Source organism: Columba livia, chromosome 1 (assembly GCF_036013475.1).
Source record: "Columba livia isolate bColLiv1 breed racing homer chromosome 1, bColLiv1.pat.W.v2, whole genome shotgun sequence".
Taxonomy (NCBI): domain Eukaryota; kingdom Metazoa; phylum Chordata; class Aves; order Columbiformes; family Columbidae; genus Columba; species Columba livia.
The window spans coordinates 34,242,685-34,263,743 of record NC_088602.1 but is presented as its reverse complement, the minus strand read 5'-3'; the positions used below and the strand labels follow the sequence as shown (position 1 = coordinate 34,263,743).

The 21,059-nt window shown below is 38.3% G+C and overlaps 1 protein-coding gene across 1 annotated transcript in view; it reads right to left on the bottom strand.

Annotated features, from left to right (window-relative positions):
• The window catches only part of VWA8 (von Willebrand factor A domain containing 8), a 191,819-nt gene that overhangs the window by 76,377 nt on the left and 94,383 nt on the right, over nt 1-21,059 (bottom strand). The window contains exons 22-26 of the mRNA XM_021286771.2: nt 15,485-15,560; nt 14,692-14,827; nt 13,293-13,412; nt 11,084-11,289; nt 2,743-2,894 (exon numbers count right to left, since the gene is read on the bottom strand). Of these exons, the coding sequence (XP_021142446.2) occupies nt 2,743-2,894; nt 11,084-11,289; nt 13,293-13,412; nt 14,692-14,827; nt 15,485-15,560 (690 nt within the window). The remainder of the gene's footprint in view (nt 1-2,742; nt 2,895-11,083; nt 11,290-13,292; nt 13,413-14,691; nt 14,828-15,484; nt 15,561-21,059) is intronic.

Sequence of the window (21,059 nt, the reverse complement as noted above, 5' to 3'; positions counted from 1 at the left end):
GAGTAAGTGATACGCAGAGTCAGAATCACAGAATGGTTGGAGTTGGAAGGGACATCTGGAGATCATCCAGTCCAACCCACCTGCTAAAGCAGGTTCACCAGAGCAGATCACACAGGAATGTGTCCAGGCGGGTTTTGAATGTCTCCAGAGAAGGAGACTCCACAGCCTCTCTGGGCAGCCTGTTCCAGTGCTCTGGCACCCTCCAAGTAAAGAAGTTTCTCCTCATATTCAGATGGAAACTTCTGTGTTTCAGTCTGTGCCCATTGCCCCTTATCCCGTCATTGGGCACCACCAAAAGGAGTCTAATCCCATCCTCTTGACACCCAACCCATCTGCTAAAGCAGGTTCACCAGAGCAGATCACACAGGAATGTGTCCAGGCGGGTTTTGAATGTCTCCAGAGAAGGAGACTCCACAGTCTCTCTGGGCAGCCTGTTCCAGTGCTCTGGCACCCTCCAAGTAAAAAAGTTTCTCCTCATGTTTAGATGGAACCTCCTGTGCTTCAGTTTGTACATGTTGCCCCTCAGTCCTGCAGAAAGGATCTGGAGGTTCATGTTTAGAAAACCAGACATGAGTCAAAGATTAAAGATTGACATGAATCAAGTGAAGAGGGGGAGCATAAAAGAAAAATAAAAACAACGAAAGGCCTTAAAAAAGCGGGAAGATTGAGAGAACCGGATGTGTTAAGTCTAGGGATAACTTTCTGATGGCAAAGATATTTAGAAACAAGGCTGACTTGCTTTGGGAGGTTATAGAACTCCTTCTCTGAAGGTCTTCAGGCACGAATCATAATAAAAATCAGATTATAGGTTTTGGATTAACTCGTATCTTTTCTGAAGAAGGTGGGATGGACTAGATTAGAGCCATTTTCCTACTCTCTGGAAAACAACGTAGAGAAGGTCAGTACTCTGATTCTAAACGTGCAGCAGCTTCAGGAAGTACCTTTTCTGCAGTGGAACAAACACTGTATCCAATCACCTCAGTGTGTCCATCATGGGAGCTTGTAATATGGGCTGGAACAGATTTGGAGAGATTATCTACGTGTTCTTTTACCCCGAGGTAGAATCAACTATGCAGAAACCATTCCTGAAAGACGGGTCTATAATTCAAGGTGATCACCTGTGGCTTACAAACTCCACAGGGTTAAATCTCACGACCAACAGCAAGGCTGTCTTGGAACGGAGCAGTAGGATAACCTGAAATGCCAGCCATGGTGGATGCAAGTGAGATACTGAGACCAAGATTTCTGGATCATCAGAGCCAGATGGTCAGCCTAGTCCCAAACTTGAATGGTGAAATCTAAGAAAAATTTGCTTTTATCAGCTGTGTGTGAACTGTGTCTGTAGTTTCTCCTTCTCTTGGCCTTCAGTGTACAGAGTATGTGACCATAGCTGCTAGTCAAGATAAGTTTCTGATGAGCATCTTGTGTGGGCCTTGTAAGTCTGTTATCCTTAGTGTAACCTGTCGTATAAAACCACAGTGATGGATTCAAAATGATCAGGTGGTTATCTCTAATTGAAAATGATCAGATCTTCCTTCTGTCTTCTCACTTCTGGACTGAACGCTCCCCAATTACAGCAGCCTTTCCCTTACATTTCCTAAGCCTCTGATGATCTCATTACTAAAGAGTCTTCTCCAATCTGCCCATGTAAATCCACATTTAAGACTTCTAAAAATTATATAAAGTGCAAATTTCTCAAAAAACTATGACAAACGTTATAATTCTTTAAAACAGAAATTACCAAGTGATGTTTAGCAAAGAAACTACAGCAAGAGTTTCAAGCACATATTGTAAATTTGACAGAAAATGCAGTTGCTCAAGTATTGGTTCCCTAGGCATTGTAATTCCTCCGCCATCAAAATTAAAAGGTTCACCAGTCATTACACTGCCAGTCTTCTTTTAATAGCTATACGTAGGATGTTAGATATGATAACTGCGGCGCTCCAGCAGGAGAAAACTGCACATGGACACCTAAGATCAAGACATCATGTCATATGAATCAGTCCCTCTTTAGCAAATATAAAAACTCAATTTCCATATATCCATAAAGCGTTCTTCATGAAAGGGAAATATTTGTTTCTCCATAAATAAACTAAGTATTAGAGTTGAAGCCGAAGTAAGTTTTTCTAATTGCTTTCAAAAGGCTGCTGTCTGTGAATAGCAGAAGAATGAGTTTAATCTGTTTCATAATTCAGTTTAGTCTTAAAATAAGCTGGTTTGATTCTAAACTCTGAAAAAGTATATGGTGTAATGTGTCAACTGCTAACATAATTAAAGAATAACAGTGATATACAGACACATACAAAAATGGCTCTCGGCAATTACACGCACTGCCCTATTCTGCAGGAGAGTTATTGCAGAGCCGTTTGTGAGTATCAAAGTCAAAATCCCACTACGCCCGATCTAGGTGATAAATAACAGGACAGAAATGTGTTGCAAGTCAATTAAAAACACAGGAGAAGAAACAAGTATTTCCCTTTATTAATACATATTTGTTTAGCATACAAACTATCAATATGTACATGAACATTAAAAATTAAATATTAGTAATAAGCAAATACTCTGTCATAAAGTAATTTATACTGTCGTAAGTTATTTGAAGGAATATAAATTTGAACCAGAGGAGGATGGACTTCAAGTATTCCAGGCTGTTTTTAGATCAATTAGCAGCAAAATAACACACTATAACAAAGTGATCAGGAGAGACCCATCTTCTTAAAATATATCTTAAGTTATTCTTACTCCTTGGCCAGCTGTACATTGGTCGGTTTTGCTCCAATAGGTATCCCATGTTTGTGCAAAGTACTGATTAAAATTTCACGCATTTCATTGTTGTAGGAGTCAAAGTCAAATACATTTCGGACGACATTTGCCAGTCCTTCAGTTGGAAATTTCTGTGAAGAGACAAAGACACCAAAATTTATTTTACTGAATACCTGTTAAGTTACAGCATATAATTAAATACTTCTGAAATGAATAATTATAACAGTAATGTTGCTCAACTTAGACAAGTGCTCAAGTAATCTTTTTTTAGTTTCCAGAATAAAGGAGGTACATTGCTTCAAGTCAGAATGAAGTTACTGACACAAAACCTCAATTAAACAAACAAGCAGGAGATAATTACAGAATCGGGGCATGGTTGGGGTTGGAAGGGACCTCTGGAGATCATCCAGTCCAACCCACCTGCTAAAGCAGGTTCACCAGAGCAGATCACACAGGAATGTGTGCAGGCAGGTTTTGAATATCTCCAGAGGAGACTCCACAACCTCTCTGGGCAGCCTGTTCCAGTGCTCTGGCACCCTCCAAGTAAAGAAGTTTCTCCTCATATTCAGATGGAAACTTCTGTGTTTCAGTTTGTGCCCATTGCCCCTCATCCCGTCATTGGGCACCACCAAAAGGAGTCTGATCCCATCCTCTTGACACCCGAGCTTGAGATTATTTAAATACACAACATCATTCATGTTTTAAATAATTATTTTCATTATACACTTAACAAGATAGTATAATCATTGGAACACATAACAATGTACTTTTAAAATTTGGAACTGCTTTCTGCTAAACTTGAAGACCTGACACAAACACATGTATTCTTAAATTCAACTATACAATTCATTTAAGAATTCTGATACTTGACATTGAATAGAGAAAAGCAGAAGACACACCGCTTATTACTAAAAATTACTTAAGGCCAGGATGGATTTTAGAAGAAATAGAAATTAACTTAAGAGGTACAAACATTTGTTTTCTTAGTGAAAAAACTACCTGAAATGTGCTGTATCCATAAAGAAAAAACAGATTTTAGATTTGCCCTGAACTCCAATAGCAAACATGCACCTGTCCCCATTTAAATTAAGGCAGATTCCAGTAAACATGAACCTTAATGTATGTAGCCATAACTGCAGGCTCCAATAAGCTTATATTTTAAAGGTACATTTAGATAATTTGAACAGAATATGTATTGTGCAAAACTTAGATTTTGTCATTGATAAAACCAGCTTTTTTAGTTGAATATGTTAACACATCTAAGTCACTGAGTCTTTTCACAGTCTTCAATAAAAACATATATATTCTAGAATTTTACCATCTAACAGCTTTATTTTACCTTTTTGTTTGTTTTTTTGACAAGAAACGGGAATAAGCATATTTTTATTTTAAACTTCTCACTTTTTCTTCATATGCTTTTTGTTCGAATATTAGGTCTTTGAGAGCAGGACATAGATTCTCCCCCCAACTCAGAATGACACACTGATGGTGATGAACATGTAAAGAAGTATTTTAAGGAGTTGAAGTCTTAACTTTAATTTTGATTCCCCTATTAGTGAGCAAGACTGGTACAAATAACTTCAAACCCAGACTTAATGGAAGTCTCAGAGAAATGTATAAAAGCATTAAAAATAAATATATTTGAGTCCCAAAATAAAAACTTAACCTGAAGTAAACATAACATTTTAAAAATGTTTTGTAATGTACTCTTAATCAAATATCAGCCTTAGTCAGGAGTTTAGTATTTTCCCAATTCAATAAATATCTAATCTTTGAACTAAAATATCCATGACACAACTAATGGTAAAATTTGCTGGTTACTGTCCTAGAATGGAATACCACTGCTACAAATAGGCTTGAACAAACCTTTTTGTAATATGTGGTCTACATATTTCAGTACTAGTGTTGGTATGAAAAGCACAGTAAATTATGTCCTGCATTTCAAACCTGTCCATGAGGAACCTACTAGAAGTTGTGTGTTACTACAGCTTAGCAAAATACAAGTTAGTATGGGATAATATAAAGTTGTCCTAAAGCTAACCTGGTAACCCTGGTTACAATGTCCATTCCCTACCAAATGAAACAGGTTACTAAAAATAAGGTTCCTCACAAAAGCTATTACATCAAAAGACTATAAACATTTCACATGTAATGTAAATGCAAAATTGAGTCAAAGTAATCATAGTAATAATAAAAAAAAAGGCCACAGACCTATAAAATTGTGTATCACAGTTAAGTTTAAAAAACATGTAAAGCTACTCAGTGCTCAGTGTGCAGGGCCTCATCTCAGTCTGTTTTCTAGTATGTCTTCTTTTTGATAACAAGAGCAAAACATGCTCAGAATTGTGTGTCCACTACATAATGAAAACCTTACCCAGGTAGTTATTTTAGAACATTTATGATGATGAATAATGCATTTTCTGTGTTCTTCCCTTCTCACTGCAAAGCAAAACCAACAAACTGCCACCAAGCGATCTTGTTCACTCATGACCTGCTCTTCTACCTGCCCTGCACTAAACACTGCAGAAACCTTGGTCAAGTGCTTCGAGTGTTATTTGGTTTTCACTAGTAGCTTCCAAGAACGTCCACATTTTTCTGAATCAATGGGTGACTTCTGACATCTATACCTGTTGGAAAAAGGGTTCTCGCATAGGTAGCGACCTGATGTGACGGAGGAAGAAATGCAGCCAACTCAATATGAGTGATAAAGCATGCTTCAACTTTATTGCCCGAGATAGCGCGCATTTATACCAAATACCATAATTATGCATACTTGTCTCTATCTAATAGGCTAAGCACTAAGAGGTTACATTTACTTACTCCACCTACTTGGGTTTAGCTAGCTATGCGCATCCCGCATTATTCTGACTCTTATCTCTTCAAGGATATCCTGATCCTGCCTTAGTTAGTACTTTTCCGTTCCCCCCTTTCCCACAGCCTAATAGACAAGCTAACTAAGGCCTACTTATGTCAACTAAAATGGGCTCTGCTCGTACAGTTGCTCGGTGGACTCATGTCCATGCTACTTGAGCCAATCCCTGACATATACCCTTCTCTTCAATGCATTGCCTCAATAGTTCCATTCTCCCTGTATCAGTAGGACATTATAAAAAATTTATTTTCTCAGGTACAACTGATGGCTGCTGTCAATAAAACCTGTTGTGACCACAAGCCACTTGTCAAAAAGCTGTCTACTTCAGTTATTAAAAACATCGCAGCTCTCGTTGCAATCAGAACAAATCCGACCACTTTTTAATAACTGCCTGAACAACTGCTCACTGCAGAACAGCAATGACAGTTCACTGGAAGCAAAAAAACAAAGCAAAACCAAAACAAGCAACAACAAAAATCCCACAACAACAAAAACGTTCAGTTGAACATTAAAAAAAATAATAATTTGGTTTCTATTGATTTTTAAAACCAGATTACTGGAGAAAATATTGATCTCTCATCAGTCTGTCTGTTTCTCATTCACTGATTCTTCCCCTTACAAGTAACAACTCTGTGTGCACCTCAGAGTATTTTCGCAGCTTAGATTCTTTGTTATTCCTTAAAACAGTAAATAACACTTGTTTTGCTTTTAACAAATGTGTATTTTTATATACATATTTTATGCTTTATTTGATGGGGAGATGCGACAGAATTTGGTTTGTTGAAAAAGCCATATTTTTCTGAATCTCTTTTCAAGAGTACATGTATTGCTACAGTCTGCTTAAAAGCAGAGTCCAGATTTTTGTTCATACAATCATAGAATGTCCTGAGTTGGAAGGGACCCACAAGGATCATCGAGTCCAACTCCTGTCCCTGCACAGGACAACCCCACAGTTCACACCATGTGTCTGAGGGTGTTGTCCAGTCTCTTCTTGAACACTGTCAGGCTTGGGGCTGTGACACCTCCCTGGGGAGCCTGTTCCAGTGCTCCACCACCCTCTAATGTCCAACCTGAACCTCCCGTGGCACATCTTCCTGCCATTCTCTCAGGTTCTGTCATTGGTCATTAAAGAGAAGAGTTCGGTGCCTGCCCCTCCTCCTCCCCTTGTGAGGAAGCTGTAGCTGCCATGAGGTCTCCCCTCAGTCTCCTCCAGGCTGAACAAACCAAGTGACTTTAGCCACTCCTCATACAGTTTCCCCTCCAAACCCGTCACCAACTTTGTGGCCCTCTTCTGGACACTCTCCAGTAGCTTTATATCCTTTTTATCCTGTATTGCCCAGAACTGCACACAGTGCTCCAGGTGAGGCCGCACCAGTGCAGAGCAGAGCGGGACAATTGCCTCCCTCAGCAGCTGGCAATGCTGTGCTTGGTGCACCCAGGACACGGGTGGCTCTCTTAGCTGGCCAGGACACACTGTTGGCTCATGTTTTAGACTTTAAACTTGTGTTCTCACTATTCCTCACTTCCCTACACAGCCCAGTGACCTCAGATGCCCACACATTTCCCGTCCTGCCAGCACCATCCCAAAGGCTCATCCTGCCCCCCAGGGCACTAGCAGGTCCCTCCTTCCCTGCTCATCCCTCCACACCCTTGGCTTCCCCCTGTATCCCCAATGCCTTTTTCCATTGAATGTTGCCAGCTCTGAGTCTCCTCAGTTGTCCTGTCAGCAGGGCAAGAAGCACCATGTCTGCGGCTCATCTTGAGCGACACACACACTAATTGATTAACCAGTGCATGTGTCTTTAGTGGTCACCGTCCACTGCCAAGAGAAACAGCTGAATTCTCCCCTGCGTTTTCATTCACAGGGAGACTCATTTTAAACAGTACCTCTCTGTCACATAGGCACTGGTTTTGATTAAATCGGCAGAAATCTAATTATCTTTGAAAACTAGTAACTGAGATTCAGCATGGCTGGTGAAAAGTGTAAAAGTTTATTATTGATGTGTGTTTGGCAGCAAGGTAAGAAAGGGATACAAACTGTGATTTGATAAGCCTAGCTTCCTTTCAAGACTAGGCTGAACAGAAAAAAGTATTCTCTTAGCACAAAAGCTTACTGAACAGGCCTAAAAGCCTGATAACTAGTAGATGTCAGGGCCAGAAGATACCTCAGACATTTAAAGCCTCAAAATTCACAGTATCATAGAATAGTCTGGGTTGGAAGGGACCTTCAAAGGTCACGTAATCCAACTTCCCTGCAAAGAGCAGGGACATCTTCAACTAGATCAGGTTGCTCAGAGCCCTGTCCAGCCTGGCCTTGGATGTCCCCACGGATGGGGCATCTACCACCTCTCTGGGCAACCTGGGCCAGTGTTCTACCACCCTCATTGTAAAAAAACTTCTTCCTCATGTCTAGTCTGAATCTCCCCTCTTTTAGTTTAAAACCATTACCCCTTGTCCTGTTGCAACATGCCCTTCTAAAAAGTCTGTCCCCATTGTTACACTAGTGCCTACTATTAGAAAGCAATCTCAGATACAAACAAGAAAGAAGGCCTATCAGAAAAATCTCAGGTTTCCCAAAGTCAATAGAGTTAGTAGAAAAACCGTTTCCATTTTATCCGGACTAACAGGGCTTGCCTGATTAACATCTCTCGGGGATACTGGGTGAATCTGGTCTCTGCAAAACAACATACAAAATGTCTCATGAAAACGAGTATGTTAGACTGAGGAGCAGACCGTTCAGAGGAGCAGTCACAGCCTACAAAGGGAGTTACAGGCAGCATAGGGTAACCCAACAGAGCAAGAGCAGAGCTTCTCAGCTTGCCTATAAGCCACTCACAGCATCACTACTTCTGGCATTTGACAGTCTGAAAACTGCAGGCAAGCAGGACAAAAAAGAAAGCTTCAGGTTACCTGCAATCTAGAGTTTCAAGACTCAAATTCCTTTTACAATCAGTGAGGAGAAAATGTTGCAGCACCCAAGTTTGGCACCTGCAGTAGACAACTTTCCCTGTGCCTTCAGTTTCAGGTCTTCAAACTAGTTTGGTATCCCATGCTTCACCAAACAAAACTTTCCTTAAGGAAGATTTAGTACAGAGGCAACCTAACTGTGAACACAGTGTCTAAGCTATAACGAAATTGTTACAGGTTCCCTATTTGCATAATGTTTATGGGAAGATGCCTTTGTAACTACAGTGTAGATGCAGCCCTATATGTTGGAGACCACAATTAATCAGATTGCAGAGATTAGCTTAATAATATGTTGATGCCACAGTAACCACAGTATTCTTTTAACTGACTAATCTTGATGCTCAGATGCTCTCTCAGATAACAGTAATCAACTGCAATTTTTTCGTTCAAAACATCTAACCTATTTTTGCAGCAGAAAAAAAAAATCCAAATTTATGTGAAAGAAATCAACACAATAGTACAAAGTGAGTGGGGCTGTGGAACTGCTCTAAGGGAAATTGTTTAACAACATGACTAACTTCCCTCCTTCCTTCCTAAGGACCAGCAATTTTATTGACTCATTTCCCTCCTTCCTCTTTCTTCTCTACCTGAAGACCTAAAAAGCTTCTTACTTTGGAATAACCATTATGTTTATACTCATTGTTTACATTTGGCTACTCCCAGCCTTTTTACTATTCATATTGAAAAACAAGTTACAGTAAACAAAATGTTGTATCCTTTCAAAGAGGCCGGGATCTTGAAAAAAAATGCTACAGAAGAAATCAAAGCTGCATGGCAGAGATTTATTTGGACTTGACTTTGAAAGAGGTGAAAACCAGCAGACAGGAAACCTCCCCACTGATCTGTGCCCAACACCCAGGTAGCAGTGACCACACTAATCTGGTTAAGGGAAGGAGACACAAGCAGAGTAAGTGGCCTTAAGACCATGAGCAATGTCACTCTTCCAATCTTCAATTAGATGCTGTTTACACTCAAAAAAAAGAGTCCGCATGTTTCCGCACCAGTGCGTGACAGAAAACAGGGCAACTTCAGACTACTTGGAGGCAGATGATGAAGGAAAGAAGCCCCACAGGAAGGTCAGAACAGCCAGAGAGTATGAAGATGGGGAGGAATTCATTCAACAAGACCCCTAAACGACCAGCTTTTCAGCAGCATAGCGGCTGTTCCTCAGGTCTGTAATTCTTCCACTTGCATTTCAAATGTAACTCTGTGTTTAAAGACATCCGTGATATAATCAACATGGTCTACGTTCTATCAGTTTGGTAAGCAAATACCTATTAACTGGTAATGGGTCCTAATAAACTACTCTGCTTACATGTTTGTTCGGATGGATTCCTCAGCTTTCAGGTCTGGATTCTGTTAACCCTTAGTACAAAGTTATACAGATATAATTATGTTTTCTTTATATTATTATCATAATAGCACAAATTTACTTTGCCTCAGGACCTCATTGCACCCTAGAGACCACAGAACACAAAAATCTATTCTCCCCAGAAATCTAGATGGAAGATTTTTAAAAGAAGTAATTCTAAGGTGCAGGATCTAAATGTCTGGATGAACGTAAGTGACCATGTTTATGAGCACAAACACAAAACCATCATGCAACCCCGTTATAATAGGCAGTGTTAAACATGGGAATAGTAGGCCAAAGAATTTGAGAAATTATATTGTAATTGTAATGATTACAAGTAATATTTACACTTATCTTTTTTATCAATCTAAGATTCAGTAATTCAAGAAATAGCCTATAAATTGCACAAATTATTGATTTCATTATTATAAACAGAACAAAATAAAAGCACTGCCATGCAAAGAGTATTAAGATACTTTAAATTTCAAATACTTCAGACAAAAAGTATTCTCAATTTATAAAGACAGAAGTCAGACTCTACTGTCGTCTTAAAAAAAAAAATCATCATTAAATCAGAATTCATGACTTGACAGTTAAAATGTGTGTAGGAAGCAATCATGGATCCTAAGTACCTGCATGTTAAGTTGTTCTCCATCTAACACTTTCCTCTGAAAAATTCCCCCTGGGATGTATTAAAGTTTTGCAGCAGGGACTTGTTTTGCCCCAGTAAATGATTAAAGCTAAAAAAGTTATAGCAATGTGAAGTGAACAGTTGCATTGTCCTGGAAGCATTGTATGCTGAATATACAATTTTGTAATGTAGGCTAGTATGAACATTGCATACTGTATTCACAGTGTGAATGTGGTATTTTCTCACATAATAGAAAAACAGACACTCAAGGTATTTTTATATCTATAAATAAACACACAGAAGAAATATCTGCCTGTGTACATCTGCAATCCTTACCCTCAGACTGCCTGAATATGATGATTACTTGGAAATGCAAAACTTTTCATAAGAATGAAATAAAAATGCATGAACAATGGCAGCACCTTTTTCTAAAAGCTTCACACATTAAAAAATTACTAGTGATGAACCCAAGTTTTCAATGAAATCTGATGTGCTGTACCTGTAAATGTTTTACAATGTTCACAACTTCTCTAGTTGAATAGGGATAGTTAATAATTCCTTGATCAGCTAAGCTCCTGAGTTCTCCAAAAGCAGCCACCAGTTTCTGAAGAATTGGCTCAGGAACATCAGGACCATACTGTCTAAGCATAGCCAATTCAGACTGTGGTTTGGGATTGTCAACAGCATGGCAACTAAAAATGTCCCCTAAAAAGAAAAGAAAAAGCATACAGTTAAGTAATTCATAAAGAGCGAGCATCACAACAGCCCCTTTAAGTTTCATAAAGCACCTTAAATGGAAAAGCAATGGCTCAAGAGCATGCTGGGTAACTCCTTGGTAAAACAAACAAGGCAAAAACTACTTTGAAAAATGTGAAGGAAAAGCTTCACGTGGAGATCTCTCATGACGTTTTAATGAAGGTGAACACAAGGGAGAAATTAATTTTAAGAAGAAACACAAGTAAAATGAAGCAGAAAAAAGAAGAAAAGGAAAAGGAGAGGGAGAAGGCGAGGGAGAAGGAGAAGGAGAGGGAAAAGGGGAAAAGGGGAAAAGGGGAAAAGGGGAAAAGGGGAAAAGGGGAAAAGGGGAAAAGGGGAAAAGGGGAAAAGGGGAAAAGGGGAAAAAGAAACAGAGAAAGAATAACAGGTTTGAATGGGACCAATTTGTGAACACCTGCAACACACCACAGGATGCAGGGAAATCTTGATATGCAGGAATACCCTAATGCAAACCCAGTTGAGAGTTCTACAGGAAATACTGCATTTATCTTTTCTCTCTACCTGTCTTGAAGTATGGTAAGAAATGTGGCAAGATATTATTTCCATATATTTGCATTATATTGGTCCTAATCATAACCTATAAATATCATAGAGTCCTTTAGCAGTCATACAAAACATTGCAGAAGCATCATCAGATCCTGCTGAAAAAGGACTTGGATTAAAAGCAGAAGCGCTGCTATGCTTGAAAAACAAAAGCAATGAAGAACTCCAAAACCTCAACTAAGCTTCTGCCACGTGGGACACAAGCAATAATGCTGGGATGACTGACTCTGTTAAAAGGTTCATGTGAGGAGGGAAATAAGGTCATGAAAAAGAAACAGGCTATACTAAAACATCTTGGGGCAACATTGCTGGGTAAAATTCAGACCAATGAGTCTCTGACACAGAATGCCCGTTCACTGGGAGCTACATCTTAAAAATAAAAGGTTATCAAGCAGTATGGAATTGGGTTTGCTCTTGCTTTTTTGAGTACGCTATTATTTCTTGTAGAAGAAGCATTACAGCCAAGGCCAACAGATAAAGACACAGAAAATTAGGGTGCCTGCATAAGTGGCTTCGCCAATGTAGACAACACAGTCGGTGGACTCCGGAGGGCCCTTCAGCTGGTACTGCAGGTGTATAACACTGCCAAAGCCTTGCGAGAGGCCCACTTAGACTGACACGGGACTATGCATGTCGATGAATTCTTCATTACTCGCCCTTACGCAACACAAATCCTTTCTTCTGCTGTGAGATGAAGCTGTGGGAAATCTTTGCTGACACACAGGATTTTTAGGACCTACCAGGAGCTTTACGAAATGAGGCTGCTGTTGATACAAAAAACTTGGATGCAAAATATGGACAACCTTATGTGAAACTGGGACAAATTCAATATTGTGTCAAATACATGTATCTTAAAAAGGTCTGTCACACAGATCATGTGGAAGGAGAGGTTAATGAGGATGAAGAAGCAGGTAGCATTAAAGAAGACATTAGCCTCCTCTGTTAAGAGAAGAGAAAAGAACCATCCATGAAGCCTCCATTGTTTGATATGGAGAATAAAAATGGTGAGCAGTTGTGTTAACCACTGATGTCAGGAATCAAGCTGCTTACAGCTGGTTTTGCTATATTTGTACACAACAAATGCTCATTAATAATGATTTAGTGTATCCTTGTCTATCTGCTGTCTTCGGACAAATCCCATAAAATAAATTAGTTGTAACACAGATGACCACATGCAGCTGTTCTCTTCAGGGCAAGTTCAGGCACTTTTACTAAGACACTTAAATTCACAGGTTGGTCTTCAAGCTGTATCTCACCATGAGTGTCTTATGTGAAACCAAATATCAATATGCATAAGGACCCCTTTTTCCCATGAAATCTAATGAATAAAGACAGTCATTTTATTAATCAATTCTATTCAAGATCACCATTTAATATGAATCACTTACCTAATGTGCCAAAAAAGTCATTACCCAAGAAAGGAAATCCAGGTCTATTTGCTAGAACTATCATCCTAAAATCAGGATGAATAACTATTGTATTTTCTCTTCCTTCTACAAGAGCATCATCTGGAAAAGAAATAAGATTTATTAATTACATATTTAAGCTTTGCAATTGTGAATGAATTAAACAAACATAATTAGATTAGAAGAATACTTAGAATTAGAAGAACAGTTACAAAAGAAAGTTCAATAGCTTCTTAGCATGTCATTCAACTATAGTGTTCTAGGTTTCATTTTATAGTTTCATAATTTTTTTCCCTGAAAATTTAACCAAAGTGTTTCATTTAAAAAAATAAAAATGCATCCACTGTTCTTGTGGTTGGGACTAATTTTCCTGTTTATGCTTAATTTCAGCAAAATGCCAAAGCCAATGGTGAATAACATGTGGTTTTATACTGGTCTGATATTATCCACTCTGGGAACAGAGGACTGAAACTCCTCCTGGTTATTACAAAAATCCATGAGAAGTCAGAGACACATGATTTCACACATGTGAAGGCTCCGTCTCTCCAAAATGAATCAGACTGACCCCACTTGTTCCCTTGCAGTGTGTTTCCAGTGGCACATGGTGTTTGGGAATCCTGTTACCTCCTCTAAAAAACTACAGTAAGAATTGAGGCTGGTTAGCAAGATACTTTTTAAAAACGCCCACCTACAGTTTATAACAACAAGCAAAAGACAAGTGTTGTGCCATGCAAGGGAATGATTGCTCCACTCATACTTAAATGTTGTTCCCAATATGGTTAAAAAGCAACTAATTACGTAAAACACAGTGTCTATTAACATTAAGAGGGGATTTCAAACATGGTTTTTCTTTGAAAAATAATTAAAAATATTTAGTTCCTGCAATTCAGATGAATTAAATTCCATTAAATCACAAAATACTCTCACCCTGCAGAATATATTTAAATAACACAAGCATATGAAATATTTGATTAGATGAAAACCTTAACAATTCAACCTTATATATACTCCTATCTTCAGTTACAGATCTGATCAAATTCTGCCCCAGCTATCCAGAGGGGCAAAACCAAGATCACACTTTGGTCATCTAGAACTTTATTTCTTATGGCGAATGACAAAAAGAAAGGTCAACTTACAATTTTTTTAATTTAACATATTTTTTTTTCAGCAAAATTATTGAGATTGCTCATTTGGGAAAACTTCGTAGTTATTGCTGAAGTAATAAAGAAAATGATTGCTAATTCTTTAATTGCTAACCTTTTGGCATCATGTACGTTTTCCATTCAGGCTCTTTTGGGTCTCTACTTAGTAATGTAATTGCTGAAAACCAGCAACACATTACATCTAACTGCAAATGATCAAAATGCTTTCATCTACTTACGGGCAACAATTCGCCTTCCATCTGACAAAACCATTTCCCCACTTTCTACTAACGTTTTTAAGATGCAGGTGACATTTGTCGGTGCTTTATCTGCCTCATCAATTACCAAAACATGGCCAAGCTTCACCGCTTTTACCTAAAAGAGAAAAGAATCAAATCATCATGACCCCCTCAAAAATAACTGCAAGAAACTGCATTACTGATGTCTCAGTAGTGGTGACACCTTGGTGACATTGAGACAAGAACAGGGATAAGCTATGATCAAAGTTTAGCAGAGAAGAGGAAGAAGGAAGATGATAAAGGTGGGTGTTTCTGTTTTTTGGGACAGAGGTGGAAAGGACTGTGCTCGAGAGGGAGATGAGGAGCCCGACAGAGTGAACCAGAGTGCTGACAGAGACATGCAAAAGCAGTTTCCATCTACACTGTCAACGTGAAGCTGAAAGAACTAAAAAATGGTTGGAAGAGCTGTTTGCAGTTCAACTTAGCAGGTAGGTTGGAGATACCACTCGAAATATCACTGTATACGTTAGAATATGTCAGGTGTACACTAACTAAATTATTTTCCACGCTCATTTCATGCATTTAGACTCCCAAGATTACCATCTTATTTGGCATTTAGCACAGCAAACATGACAAATGTGACCAAAGTAAAAGTTAATGAAATGCCACTCACTGACTTACAAAAGTAATCAAATCACCAAAACAAAAATCCTATTTGAAAAGCCAGCATGTTAAACTACTTGTTTCAAATGAAAAACACTTTCAGATATACAATCCAAATGTCACTACTGACCAGTGGTGAATCTTCGTAAATGATAAGACCGTCTTTAACAGAAGGCTGCAGGGTAAGGCTTTGTACAGTGGTATCCCTGAAATGTGGAAAACCAGACAGTATTAATTAAAAATACACGGGAATTTTAGTTACAATAAAATGCAAAGAAAGAAATGAAAAGCTGAAGACTCTCTTTTTCTAAGAGGAAAAGATATCTATTATTTTTATAATTCTTGAAGAATTTGAACTGAGAAATAACACTGTGCCAGCCTGGCAGTCACAGGTGAGTATCCCTGTCTCTGTTGGGGCTTTCACAGTAGTTCTCAATTTCTCATAAATCCTGGAAATGAAAAAAAAAAAGAAAAACAAATCTTTATCTTTTACATGTAGGCATGTAACTGCTGGTGCTACTATTTCTAGACAAACATGCTCGAACTGTCATTTACATGACAAACATGGAAATTTCCCCAGAACCAAACAGGAATTTGCAGTATCATAGTGAAATCATTAATATTTTAGTTGCTCTTCTGCACATATCACCAAGAAAAACAAAAAAAGACTAAAAATACTCTTGTGGAATTCTAAAACTCAATTATTTTTAGTTCTATCTAAACTATATCAGAGGGGATAATTTTCACTAGCACTTGCTACATTTTATATCATGAACCATGTAAGCTCTTAGATGGGACAAAGGCTTTTAATAGCATAGTATTTCTTTCTGAAATTCTGTTTGTGTTTGAATTGCTCAAATGACTTTTTAATTCAAATTTAAAATAGTGCAATTAAAATCAGTAATGAGAATATTCCTTAATCTTTATTAGTATCACCTACATCATCCCCACCAAACGTAGATAAATGAAAAGCAGCAGCAATTCAGACAGGTTGAGCAACAGACATCAGCACAGTGGATGTACCTATATACATCATGTCCTTAACCTAGACAATACCCCTCCTGATTCTATGACATACCTGTCAAAACCTTTGCCTAGGTCTGTAAAACCAACCCCATTTACCTTGGGGTTCAGAGGCATCAATGAGCTAAGGAATAATTCAGAGGTGGGTGATGACAGAAGGTCCCACAATTCCCACAGTTTCGTGGGCTCTAATATACAATTCAGCCTCAGGGCAAGCAGGCCATGACATCCCTTTCTTCCTGTATTTCCGAATTTGGATTAGTCTGCGTCAACGGAACGATGGACTTATCCACATGACAAAACCCATCAGGAGAGCCCCAGTTACGCTGCTTGAGATCCATGTGCTGGTGGATGGGGCAGGTGGGAAACCTTTGCACTGCATGGGAGATGTGATGCATCTCTTACCTTTCACAGCCGCACCGTGTAACAAAACTGTTTGCTTAAGCTAACATGACTCGCTGTTCCAAATATCCACCTGAGTTCTATTTTTAATTTTGTAACCCCTTGTAATAAAACAACAACACTCTGATAAGCTCCATGGGTACAGGAAAGCAAACACAGTTCTGTTTGCAGCAAGTGATTAAATGGCTGGCTTCCCATTGCAGTTTTAAACTGAGGGTGTACCATGCACTCTTCCTTTATCTGCAACTACTGTCAGCAGGACTTCTGTCCCTAATAACTAATAATTTATTGTTTAACTTTAAACTCATGATTGATTTATTTCAGCATTTCCCACACACAGCAATAAAGCATAGGGTAGGAAGGGAGATTTTTAAGGCTTAGCTAATTCTTCTGAGCTTTAATCCAGGAGTGGAGAGGTAACAAAGGTGGGGCCACCTTCACTTCATTTAACACCATCAAATGCAGCCTGTCACAAGCAGCAATATTCCCCAAAATAGTGATATTCATATTGCATTCACTTGCAACATATGCTTTCTAAACCACTAAAATAAGCAGTAGCATTAATCCATTATCTTAGAGATGCCACCATGGCCATAAAAACAATGTTTGCCTCATCACCCTGTTTGCCCATCCATCTCTACACTGGGGAAAGAAATCAACAATGGATCCAAAAATAACAATAAATTAATGACTTTTATTTCTTCAACACAGATCATTTAGGGACTAAATTCTCAGAGTACATCTATCAGCCTACCTCCATCATTCCTGGTTCAAGCCTATACAGTCGCAGATGCAGAAGAATTTTAAAATGTGTAAACCAACCCCTAGGGTATGAGAAGGCACAGTCACAGGTTACTAATTAGCTAGAAATAATTCATGAAAAACGTTCTAAGGAATTAATCCAAGGAGAAAAGGGGAAGGATTTGTCAAACCTGAACTGTAATCTCTTTAAAGTAGCAGAAATGTGAGAAAATGGGAGGTTCTAAGGAAAGCGTAAGCCAAGAATAAGGTGAAGGAAGCTGAAGCATTGCAGGATGCTTTGCAGATCATAAATTTGCACTCAGCAGCCAGTGCATGAAAAAATAAAGTGAAGGGAGCGTGACAGGAAAGGAAGGTCTCTGGCGGTGGTGTGGATGGGCACAGGTGGCAATGGAAGGAAAGACATGAATGTCAAATGTCATTTTACTGTAACATAAAATTGTGTACTTTATTTTTGTTGAGCTAATTAACCCTCTGGCTCTGCAGGGATCACTCACAAGTGATATGGAATACTAAACTGTGCTTAGTGACACCAGCAGCCCACAGAAATCCTGGGTTGTTCTCATTCTTCAGGGAAGACAGAAGTGACGGTATCTTTAGGGGAAGAAAACACTGGGACAGTTTACAGTTTACTTCACTGAAGAGTTTATAGTTTACTTAAGCACTAGTATGAAAGTTGTATGAATAAAAAAAAAGGTAGAAGAAATCAAAATGGAAGAATAATATACATCCTAAATCTAGCTTCTGATTTTTTCTTATCTGTGGCTCCCTCTTTTCTTCTACCTTGCTGTTATTGAGCCTTAATATTTTAAGGAAATATTTCAGGGGATTTGCAATGCATTATAGAAGCTAAATATATAGTCAGATATTAATTCCATTGGCTTGATAATGTAAGTGAATGAAAAACTCCTGTACTTGCTTAGGCTATTACATTCAGCCATGTACATAAAAATAATTTTGCCAGGGTTAATAACGATAAATGTTATTTTCCTTTCAGAATCATAAGCTATGCAATTAGATGTTGTTAATTTCTGTTTTTCAGAAACCTAACATGAGTATAATAAAAATATGCTAAGTCTGAAATATTTCTGAACAATACGGTATGCAGATTTTTCTAAGTGTGAAATATGTCTGGCACTCAAAACATTAGACTGTAGAATTTCACTCCCACAGGAAAGGAACTAAAAATTGTATTCACGTTCCCTTATTAATATTAGCATCTTCATATTAACTAGGCTCTAACAAAGACATGAATATCAAAACCTCCTAATTTCATCACATTTGGCACCCAAGATGAAAATAGTTCTGACATAAAGAAGCAAGACTGTAGGAATGTAGAAGCAGGTGAGAAAAACTGTCTGACATTCTGTCATCCTACTCAACTGAACTGATTCATCTTCTCCTGATCCTAAAAGAAAAATATGAAAAGCTCACTAATATCTTTCCTAAGAGTGTATTTTGATTTTTATCGAGCAAGCTGTCCTAACAAGCTCTCTATTAAAAAACCAACAAAAAGATCTGCTACTGAAACTCAGCAACTCTTTTGACTGTACCACTCAATTCACTCAATTCATAGTAGGACTTCAGGGAATTATTTTGATGTTTTTTGTTTATTAGCTCACATCACTGCCTTTTATTTATTTTTTGCTACTGGTGCATTATTTACCCTAAAGGCAGCATTTTCTGAGGTCTAAAGACTTACTTGAACATACAAGTTCGTGACAGTTACTATTTCTTTGACAGTAATGCCTTCTTTCCAGGGAAGAACCATCGGATGCGGCAGGAAAAATTTCCATCAACCACAGAGACTGTTCAGTCCATTCTGCCTCTGCCAATTTTCAAGATTTATCCGAATTCTATTAAATAACTGAATTTTTAAAACACCTCCAAAAAGAAAGGAGAGGAAATGCACTCAGTAGCTCTTTTACTGTTTAGAGTAGAATTCTCCTCTCTACAAATCCAATGAGTTCAGCATTTCTTATTCCATTAATTGGAGACACAAACTTTGTCCCAGGCTCTTTTCAAATTAAAATTGGGAGTTGTTTGGAAAAGCTGGATACCTCTATTGACAGACTTTGAAACGGGGCAGGGTGGGAGGCAAAGATGGAAAGAAAGTAACTCGCTAAGCACTTTGGATCATCCTGTGTTGAGACACAGAGGTTGAAACTTGGCAGGAGGAAAAATTAAGGAACAAAGGAGAACGACATTCCTCTTCTCCTGAAATTTGTCTTAGTTCACCTGGAGGACTATCTGGCTGAAAGATGCTTTTTTAGAGAAATGAAATCAGTGCATGAAAGTCTTCATTACAAATGTTAATGCGATCTACATGACACATCAGCAAATACTCTTTGTATGTTTTGAAACTTTCCTCCCCAAAACACTGAAATGTGAACACCAGACCAGATTTTGATTCACTTTATAATTTACTCATTGTCATCTGACTTAAGGAAAAGGTATCATCTTCCACTGCTGTACTTTAAGGCTTGAGTGCTCAGGAAAGCTTTTGTTGAAACACAGGACATGGTGTCAGGCCCTCAGTTAACATTACAAACATCCATATTCACTGGAATTACTCCAGCTTGACAAGTGCTAAAGAATATTATCCTGGCTTTTGTATGCACTCACACTGAGGCTGAAAGCATGAGCGAGTATCTATGGAAGGTAACCTTGTGTTTTAAGGGTTTGTACTCATGGTAACAAGCTTAGATAAACCAGATTTATGGTTGGCTTTCCTCATATTCTCCAAATGGAAATTTACGGAACTTGAAAAGACAAACCACACACAGAATATACACTCTAATAGTTGTTCTTTGTGAGATATCTATCTAAATACCTATGTATATAGATACATATATCTTGTCAATTACATTTCAATCAGACATGAAATACCCATCTGCTGTGACCTAATTTTAAGAGCATTTGAAAAATAATCAGGCCAAGGGCCATCTGAAACTGTTAATTGTTTAGCTAATCCCCTCATGGATTATCCTGATGAAGAGTAGGCCATCTTAACACAAGGAAAGAATCTGCATGGCTTTGACATTTACAAATGAATTTCTTTAGCCAACCTACCATACAGCCATTGCACTGCATGAGCTGATCGCTATGTTTACAAAATTCTGAAATATCTGAAAAGCCAACCAGCTGTCTCATTTCTCTGTTAAGATAACACCGTAAAGCCTTTCTGACTTATTTGTATGCACTGATCATTAAATTCACATTTTTTTTCAGCTAGGCCATTATAGCTGCTCAGCAGGACATATATTTGTTTAAAATCCAATAAATTATTTGGAGTATAAAAGTATTCATTACTCGGTGTGACTGCAGTTCGCAGAACAAAGGCCAAAGGGAATTACACGTTTGATTCAGGTTATATGCCTAAATCAAGTTACAGATTTACTTATAAGTGATCAATCTCTCATGAAAAATCCATAAATGAAGAAACATGACACCCCCTGGCTCCCCTTATTGTATATAATAATACATTTCACTGAGTAAACAGTGAGAAGCTGTTAGTTCAG